The sequence below is a fragment of the Podarcis raffonei genome, chromosome 3, assembly GCF_027172205.1.
Source record: "Podarcis raffonei isolate rPodRaf1 chromosome 3, rPodRaf1.pri, whole genome shotgun sequence".
Lineage (NCBI taxonomy): Eukaryota > Metazoa > Chordata > Lepidosauria > Squamata > Lacertidae > Podarcis > Podarcis raffonei.
Window position 1 is genome coordinate 58,602,111 of NC_070604.1, and position 9,885 is coordinate 58,611,995.

Consider the following 9,885-nt stretch of genomic DNA (forward strand, 5'->3'; position numbering starts at 1 on the left):
TTATTTTGAAAATTCAACAAAAAATAATGCCCTCAAAAAAGTGTTTGATGGGTATACAAACCTTTGTGCTGATTATATATATATTTCTTTCTCTTTCTTTTAGGTCAAAGTAGACAAAACAAAGTCTGTGGTTGGGGTCAAAGGACTAGTCAAAGAACTTATTCCAGCACGGCCTCCTGTGAGTGCAAAAGAAGGAAGAAGTCTTAACTTTTCTGTTTCAAAATATAATACTAGAAGAATGCTGGGACACGGAGACCTCACTTTCTCACAAGTACAGACTGCAATGCACAAGATCCTTTCTTTCCCATCTTGGATTTTCCAAATTCTTATACAGAAAGTTCAGAAGGAGAAGCGGTGGCACCATCTTCTGGTCACTGCCTGCCTTCTCTTCCCTTTGCTCCTGCCTCTGAATTATGAAACATATCTCATCCATTTTGGTTCTGTCTGGAGCCGTGTCCTCTTAGTCAATAAACACTAACGATACCATGATGACCTTGAAACAGAAGTCAATAGACAGCAAGTTGTTTGCCCTAAAGGCTGTATAATACATACTTGCCTTAACCTATCCTAAGTTACACATCAGAGAAATTCGGTGTGGACTTTCTGAAGTAACTTCCTTTAGGCTCAACCATGCTGTTCATTAATTGTTAAAGATTTCTAAGGCTGTGTCAGGTAATAGACTCTGCTCCCCAGTAGTTCCAGAGTTGGCTGTGTAAGAAAACCACCCGCTGGCAGACAGAAGAGGTGCTTTAAGTCTCCAGAAGGGCTGGGATGCAAATACACTTTAAAATACTTCGAAGAGAACTGGGCTCTTTGGGGAGCTGGAAAATGCTGAGGGGAAAAGGAACATTTACTAAAGTAATAACTGTAAAGAAACAACAAAAACAGTGCTCCTTAACCCCACTGTTTTTATTTACTGCACTCTAGGTGCTTTTATAAATGACTCTAAATATGTCTTTTACTAATGACAGAGACGTCTGCATTATTTCTATCAGCAGAGGCCAACTGAATATGTATTAACTATGTTTACTCTTTTATAACTTAATTCCAGTTGAAAATCCTATGTAGGTGAGCTTTTTTAAAAAAAGAAAAACCTGCAGCATATAAGATATTTCTTTCTGGGTTTTGTTTTGTTTTTTTAGTTGGGGTGGGAGTAGTTGCGTTGGTAACATTTTTGAAGACCTTTTTGTGATACTTGGGGGATCTGTTGTGTGTTAGAATGTGTACCTTAACTTTCTGTATTATCGTGGCTGAAAAAAAAAGCTGTGCTGTTATGTAGTTGGCAACAAGATGCCTTTGGAAACTTTGCTAGTAGATCAATGTCTTTATGAAATACTCTTGGAGTCCTAGAAACGTCTGTTTGTTCTGAATTTGAGCTGTATATTCAGCCACTTCATTGGCTTTTCAATGGGAAGAGATATTTTGCTCAGGATTTTTTGGAACCGGAATTGCCCTCATTTCTTTATTTAAAACTTACATGGGTATTCCAGCTGTAGGCACTTGATGGGGGAGAGGTTCTTCTACAAATTAGCAAATTGCCCATCAAGTTGTCTTCAGGCAACGTTTTTCTACACTTGCCAAATGTTTGCATTCTGTGTGGCCTATAAAAACCATCATTCCCCATGACAACTTTCAAAGTCTGTTCCTATAGAAACACCAGTCCAACTCACTCCACCTCACATTTTTGTATCTTTCAATGGATGTAACATGTCACAGACAAAAATAAATCTGGATGTGTACAGGACAGACATGCACTATAAACATAATCAGATTCCAGCAACTAACGTGGAATGGGTGTAACCAAACTGTACTATGAGGAAATCTGCATAGTATAGTGGATAATACATGTAAATTTCAAAACTGTATTCCTGCAAGATCAAGCATCCTACTCTTAAGCAGTTGCATAATTGTATCTATACTGCACTGGTGCAGATTTTCAAGGTGCTCTATAATTCTTGTTGGCTTGTTCGCCATTTTAGGCTCGGACCAGAAGTCACTGTAAACCTAACATTCACTCACTATCAGTGGAATTAGTCTGGGATATGATGCATGAAGTATTGCATCCTTAACCTTACTTTTCACATAGGTGTGTTAAGGAGCGTGGACCATGTTACATAGTGAAGCAGCAGCACTGACCAAGCAGCAACTCACTGACATTCTATCTCCACTTATGGGGATAAACACAGCATATCAGCAAACTTATATATGTATTCTGGCTCTGGAGTAGAGTTTTGATCTCCTGAATGCATATCCATAGCTCAGACTCCTGGTCTATTAAAAAATGATGACTATACTTAACTACACAATTTTTGGAGAATCCATTGCTTTATATAGGTTCGATCTTGCTAAACACCATAACGGCCTAATTACTTTAAAAATAATTGTGTTTATTTTTACTGTTTATATAATCATATATATATGGGAGTGTACCAACACCAAGCTTCCTCAAATTCCCTATCAGGAAATGTTTGTGAAGTTTGTGGTTCAGTTCAGTGTTAGCAAATATAAGCAAGCTAGCCAGCCAGCCAGTGCTATTTCATCGGCCTATAGGATGAAGGCACTTCTCTACCTTTGCTTCCCATGCCTGCACCGGTATCTACTAGGAAACAGCCATCTTGCTGCAAATAAATGGCATACTTTCCTAGAATGTATCCTGCTACCCCCGCTGCCAAATATTGCTGTATGTTTTTAAAAACAACTGCATCCACTGTAGAAAAAAGCTGAATGAGAAGAGGGAAGTATGTCCCCTTATTTCCTGTGGGCTGTATCACCCCTAGTGCAAAAGCCTCCATGAAAGAAATAGAGTTTCTCCAGTTCGTGTGCAGGTTTACAAGGATCCAGACTTGCTCTTATAGCAACACTGACACCGAGTGTCAGCTGCTTTTCAGAGTGCAGCGCAATAGTATGACTAGTGAGTGTCTAGAAAGGAGAAGTGCTTGTAGGAGAGGGCATGTCGGGTAAGGGAACCACTTTCTCTGCTTTAGTGTGGGCACTGTCCCAACGAGAGATGGGCTTTCACTATAAAAGGGACTCCCAACTGAGTTCTCCTCCTATAGGAATATATTTGGCTAGAACTTCTTTCCCTGAATTTGTCTAGGTGTATTGCAGGCTTCTTCCCTCAAGCAATGCCCCTGGGGAAATGGAGTTGAAAAACAGCGAGGCGTTTTATTTTGGTTTGGTTTTTTTGCAAGAGATCAGAGAAAAGAGAAAGCTACTCACATTTAAAATGGATTGGCATGCAGAGGAGCAGAGGCGCCTGGGATTGCTGCTGCCTGGAGGTAAGACGAGAAAGTCGCTGAAGACCATGGTCTTCGAGAAGTGAGATGGTTCTGCTATGACTGTAAGAGGAGAAAGAAAGTTAGAGTGCCTCTTCTCCTAGTGCAAGAGTAAGCAAAAACAGAGAATTTTGAGGCATTGCAATGAAAATTCTACACTTTCGATGCTGCCATACAAACACAAACACACACACTAATAGGCCTTCATACTTGCTTACATTGCAGCTAAATCACTACCACCAAAACAATTTCAAGACTGTTGACTACTACAGTGGATAAACTAATGGACACATCTGCTATGGAAAGAGTTTTAGAGCACAGTAGTGTGAGAATATCTGAAATGCTGTTGTTGAATTGTACAGCTGTATCCTCCTCAAAAATCCAGTGAAGAATGTTATTTTTCTAGACTGGGCTTTTTGTTGTTGTTATAAATCCAAATATTTAGAAGGCAAGTGTTAACAATCCAAATGTCCTTTTTTTCTTATAGTCATTTGTTAATTCTGAATGTATTTTTAACAGAAGGTGGATTTTTTTTTTGACTAACTAGTGTAATTTGCATTTTAAAAAAATAAATGGAAAAATATAGGTTTCCAAGTGTTTCATGGACTCCTGCTGCTTTTCACAAGTTTCATAGATTGCAGTAGATTCTCAGAAGAGCAAAAATACAAAAAGGAACAATCCTATTATATTTACATGAAGGCAATTTTGAGCTGTGCTCCACACAGATGTGTCAGCACTGAACAGAAATTGCCAGGTCATGACATCATTTTAACTCAGTCATAGGTAACTGGTATTTTCATTATCTACTGACACTAAAAGGCTACTTTTACAAGGCTGACTGTAATGGACTCTCTGTCATTTAGAATATGCCTTTTTTATTTTGTTCTCTCATCAGTGAATGTAAGCATGTGATAGGTTTACAGCAGCCAACAATGTTAACTACTGCATTAAGTAATCCCTGTTAAGAGGGAGTAATATTCTATTTTAGTACTGAATCCTCATTCGGGTTTTAAAATACTCATCCCTTGCACAGTCTAAGGGGGGAATAGTAGAAAGTAGTTAAGAGATAGGCCAAAACCTAACCTAGGAAGTTTGCTGATGGGACCATAAACTACCCTTGGACTAATATCCCAATTTATGCCAGTAAGGCTGAGGTCCAGAAGGAGGCGTGGTCAGATGGACATCCTTGATCTCTTGACAAAGTAGCAGTGCATCCTGATAAACTCAGCACACACACCCTGCTTGCTGCTGCCAAAGCTACCCAAGTACTTATGGCCTAAATATGTCAATACATGGGCAGGCAGTAGGAAAAGCTGGCAAATATACCATATGTTCCAACTGCCCCTGTTTACCATATGTTCTGGTTCCTTTCTCTGGAAAAATCACTCTATTTTGTCCCTTATCTTTTTGTGCATTGCTGTCATTGCCATTCTTCTCAAGGTCTCTAGAAGGTAAATTGTGAAGGAATGGATGCTTCTTGTCCCTAGCAAATATGCATGTCTGTGAGCAATAAGGCAGCATGAAGTGCACAGCCTCCCATTTCACACACTGCACCTGTTGGGATAAATTTTAAACCACTGATGATATATTGTGGGACTTTTCTGTTTTCCTAGTATATATTTAATCCCAAGGATGACCACCCTCCTGCTTTTAAATCAGACACTGCAAAATAAATAAATAAATATTGTGTGCAACAGATGGATTAAAAAGCATTATATGATGGAGGGATCTCAGGCTTCAATGTGATAATGGGGATGCAAAAAAACAATTTCTTGCCTCCATCCACAATATGTTCCATACACACTTTGTCTACACAGGAGGTTCTCTTATCTTGGCTGCCTGTTGACAGCCTCAGAGCAAGCAAGCAAGCAGGCAATGGAGCCCAGCCAGCCAGTCCTTGCTGTTGGGAATGGACATACAAGTGGGAGGCCAGGTGGGCAGGCAGGCACTATGAGCCTTACTGCCATGCAGGCCCAGCAGCACCTGCTGTTGCCACTGCTGCCTCCCAAGGTAAGGTGCTGGCCTCACATTCACCTTGGGCCACTAAGGCTGGGGGCATCCTCATTCCAGGCCCCTGTGGGGCAGTGTGAGGAGGCACTTCTCTTTGGGGCAGGAGGAGAGGCAGCTCATAGACCAGGGGTAGCAGCAGCTGCCCAGAGGACTCCCAAGGAGAGAAGAGAGGGAAGAGGAGGCTGAGGGTGTTCGAAAAAGGGTGAGGGGCTGCCTGAGCCACAGTGGCGCCACAGGAATAATATAGTTGGTCAAGGGAGCCGTGGACTCAAAAATGTTGAAAAGCTCTGTCCTAAGACTTCCAAACTGGATCTCATCACTTAATCTGAAACTCCTGTTTTTAAATCTTACTACAAACCAAAGCCCCTTCCTTCTTATTCATATGGGTATCAACAATACTGCCAGACACTGCCTTGAATGTACAACAAGGGACCATGAGACTCCGGGTAGAAAGTTGGGGCACAGGTGTTTTTTTTCATCACTCTTTCCTGTTGAAGGTCATGGCCCGGAAGTATTGTCAGGAAGGTGTTGTCAGGAATGATTTGGCTATAGTGGTTGGCAGGAACGTGTTAAGAGTCTTGCAAACCTGGGAGAGGTAGTCAATGCAGAAGACAGAATCAGGATTCAAGATGACCTTAACTGACTGTGGGCCAAAACTAACAAAATTATTTTCAATAGGGACAAATATAAGATTCTACACTTAGGTGGGAAGAACCAACTGCACAAATATAAGATGGAGGATACCTGGTTTGCTAGTAGTACAGCATGTAGAAGTTTTGGTAGACCACAAACTTAACATGAGTCAACAGTGTGATGCAGCAGCAAAAAAGCTAATGTTATTCTAGGCTGCATCAACAAAAGTATAGTGTCATGGGAAGTCATAGTACTGCTCTATTCTGCTTCTGACAGACCGCACTCAAGAGTACTATGTCCAAGCTGGAATATGTGCAGAGGGGGGCAACCAAGATATTCAAGGGTCTGGAAACCAAGGGAGAGAATTATGTTGTTTAATCTGGTAAAGAGGAGACTGAGAAGAGATATGATAGGCTAGCCATCTTCAAATATCTAAAGGGCTGTCTTATGGAAGATGCAGACAGCTTGTTTTCTCCTGCTCCAGAGGGTAGGACCCAAACCAATGGCTTTAAGCTACAAGAAAGGAGATGCCAACTTTCTGATGGCAAGAGCTGTTTGACAGTGAAGGAATCCCTTCAATGGAGGTTTATAAGCAAAGGTTGGATGGCTGTCATGGATGCTTTTACTGAGCTTCCTGCATGGCAGGAGGTTGGGCTAAATGACTCTCAGCACCCCTTCCAACTCTATGATTCCATGATTTTAATAGCTGAATTCAAATTATAAAAATCATTCTAAATCCTAACCTCTACAATCAAGCAAACCTCCACCTAATTTTTCCAATAAAACTAGACAATGCTGACCTTCAGTACAACATCAAAACAGAGAAAGCAAATGTAGATTTAATACACTGCAGAATTTATCATAGCTGCAATAAAAGCCTTCAGCGCCAGTTGACTAAACTGATTTGATGTTTTGGAATTTCATGCAAAACTCAGTCCTGCACAGCTTGTGACTTTTCCAATTGAATGGTACTCACCTGCCATGTTTGGTGGCTTTCAAGGTGCTTGAGAAAGCAGCTTTTCTTGCCAAAATATGGCAGTTGTAAAGCACTTGGTCTTGGACTGAAGCCCACATGAAGCTTAAAGACAGGAGGAGCTGTGGGTCAGCAGACCTGAAATACTGAGTTGAAAAAGGATCCAGGTAACAGGGAAATTAACAGGAAGCCTGGAGGCAGGGTGTCTCAGGAAGTGAGCCAAGGCAGTGATGAACTTCAGGTTCCAGTTGCTAAGAAACAGGAATCTGAGGGCTAAACTTCACGCCTCCCTGGCTGCTATCTGCAGTAAACAGTACCTTTTGGAGGCAAATAACGAAGGAGGGTGGAATAAAAATAGGCGACTTAAGCACACTATTCTAGAAACATGAGCAACATCACACGCAGCTGGGCCATTTGAGAGAGCAAGGTGGAAGAGGTTGAGACCTAAGAAAACACTACCATGATATTTGTTTCTTTATGAGTTGACAGATTTCAAATACTCTTATAAATAAAATAAAGATAGGAATGGAAAAGACGATGAACTGAGGAAAGAATGGCCAATCAGGGGGAAGTGTAGAAAAAACTCACAAGAGATCTAAGGTCAGGGAAAGTGGTACATTTTAGGCAGGGAGAGAAATGTGGCAGATAACTAGAGTCCTGGGTAATAAAGGATACTAGCCTAGACATTTCTCTGATAACTAGTCTTCCATGTTCATAATTTCGTTGTTGCATGACAGAGCATTTAGCCATGTGGACCCTTCTCAGCCCAAAGTGGTGTTCGTAAAAACCAGGTTTATGGCCTTAGTGAAAACTAGGCATCAAGGTCTGTATTGAGAAAGTATAATCTTTATAATAACGTAGGGGTTGACAACCTTTCTGGGGCTGTGTGCACATTTGCTAACTGGAGAAACCGTCATGGGTATAACCAATGTCAATGGCAACAATAGAAGGCTTCTTTTGAGCCTTATTACAGCAGGCAGAAAGGGCGAGTCCTGCCATAAAGAAACATTTATATCAAAAAGGAAAGAAGCAGGGAGATCAATTTCCCAAACCGAACAACACAATTCATAATCATGGGAAGCAAAATAAACCTCAGACTTGGCTGCTAGGCTCTTTCTGTAGGTTAGGAAAACAACAAGCTTTCTACATCATTCTGTCTGCACGCTCTTGCTAAATTCCAACTTATTAGGGGCCAGGAAAAAATGTTGGCAGCCTGATTTCTGACTCTTAACCCAGGAGTGCACTTCCTTCTGTCAGCTCACTTCAGAATCCTAAACACTAAAAACTGGGGAAAACGGCAATATAGCCAACAGTGCTTTTTAGTTACATAATTGAATCCCACACTATCTGACATAAAAGAAATTATACACATGTGTACTTTCAGATTAATGCATTCCATACTTCATTTTACCCTGATGTGCTTTTATACTGGTAACTCTGATGGTGCCGCACACACCAAAAAGTCTGCAAATTGATGCTGTCACCAAAAGATGATAGACTGATTCAATTAACCAATAAGTCATTTTAAGAGTGCTGCTGGGAGTTACTTACTAAGGCCATACACAGCTTAGTCTCTCTTCAAGAGTTTGCATTCTGTCATTCTGCTTCATTATTCTTACAGTTTCATTAATAAACCTTTGGAAAACATCCTCTTCTCAGAGGATAGCAGAGTCTGCGCAAATCTGCTTCTCATTTGCTACAGTGTTGTTTTGCACCTTGCACAAAGCAGAGGTTCAAGAAGAATATGCCCACTTCTGAGAACTTCCTTGGAATCTGACGCAACTTGAATCCAAGGCAAAACAAGCTAGTTCCCAAACTCCAGAACCATCTGAGAAGGGTATTTTATTTTTTTAAGGCCCAATTTCATACATTTTTGTACCTCCCTCAAGCTATCTATGTGATTACATTTACTCCTTCATACTAATATATAAGATCTCTTTGTATAACGCAGTAGGAAAGAGTGCAAAATATAAACACCATGGAGGTATGGGTAGGAAGTCAATCTCTAAGGATATATTAAACTGGAAATTAATTTGAAATTTTTAAATTGCTAATCTGAGATTTCTTAAATTTGTTCATTTGTTTTTTTTAATTGAAAACTTAATAAAAATTAATTGGCAAAATAAATAAATATTACTCCTTCATACATATGCTAAAGATTGTGCATTTCAGGCCAAAAGGAGGAGAAAGAGGCCACAGAGAGTGGATGCTGCTTTGTGATTGACAATTCTAGGGAATGCCCTTACCAGGTTCTCTATTTTACTCTCAATAGCATTACTTTTAGGAGGGATGTAGAAAGAACATATCAGAAACTCCTCTCTGCAGGCTGACTGCATCTGTCTGGCAGTGGGGCAGCACTCTGTGGCTTCCAAGTACAGTTTGAGAACTGCAACTAACTTGGGAGACCAGAAAGCAGTTCGGCTGAAACCAAACTGCACAATCCAGACTACCTTGCAAATGGTTCCCTATTTTTCAGCCAGCCCCTCTGCTGCCAGACAAAGGTTATTATTTATTTTATATATCTATTAACGTTATATCCTACCCTTCCTCCCAAGGAAGTCTAAATAAACATTTTCAAGTTATCTGCAATATATCCCCTGGCGGCTACAGGCTTGATGGTGGTTGTAACATGCCCATGTTTATAAGAATATAAAAAGCAGCACTTACAAAGGCCTTATTGCTTCCTCTGGGCGTGACTCCAACAGCTTCTAGTTGTATGTTCAGAAAACTGCTTCCAGTGGATTCAGTGCACTTCTGACCCATGTAATGGCTCTGGGTACACAAGACAAAACAAGAGGAAGGGCTTGAAACAGCTGTGCTCTCCAGAGCCTCCAAGACAAACTTGTGCTTCAGTTTCTAGGTCTTGATCTTGTGACCTTAGGGCAAGTCCTCAAATTACCAGCTTCTTAATACTAAGGCCACATTCACACCACGCATTTAAAACACAAGGGTACCACTTTGAACAGTCACGGCTTCCTCCAAAGTACAGTCATA

At 40.7% G+C, this 9,885-nt stretch overlaps 1 protein-coding gene and 1 long non-coding RNA gene across 5 annotated transcripts in view; one reads left to right on the forward strand and one right to left on the reverse strand.

The window, feature by feature from the left end:
- The window catches only part of LOC128410502 (uncharacterized), a 91,203-nt gene extending 91,057 nt beyond the window's left edge, over nt 1-146 (reverse strand). The window contains exon 1 of the long non-coding RNA XR_008329529.1: nt 62-146. This is a non-coding gene — a long non-coding RNA (uncharacterized LOC128410502). The remainder of the gene's footprint in view (nt 1-61) is intronic.
- Nucleotides 1-3,874, forward strand: part of NKAIN2 (sodium/potassium transporting ATPase interacting 2) — a 451,605-nt gene extending 447,731 nt beyond the window's left edge. For all 4 annotated transcript variants that reach the window (XM_053381820.1, XM_053381821.1, XM_053381818.1 and 1 more), the window contains one exon: nt 104-3,874. In XM_053381820.1, the coding sequence (XP_053237795.1) occupies nt 104-113 (10 nt within the window). In that variant the 3' untranslated portion in view covers nt 114-3,874. The remainder of the gene's footprint in view (nt 1-103) is intronic.
- Nucleotides 3,875-9,885: the final 6,011 nt, after the last annotated feature.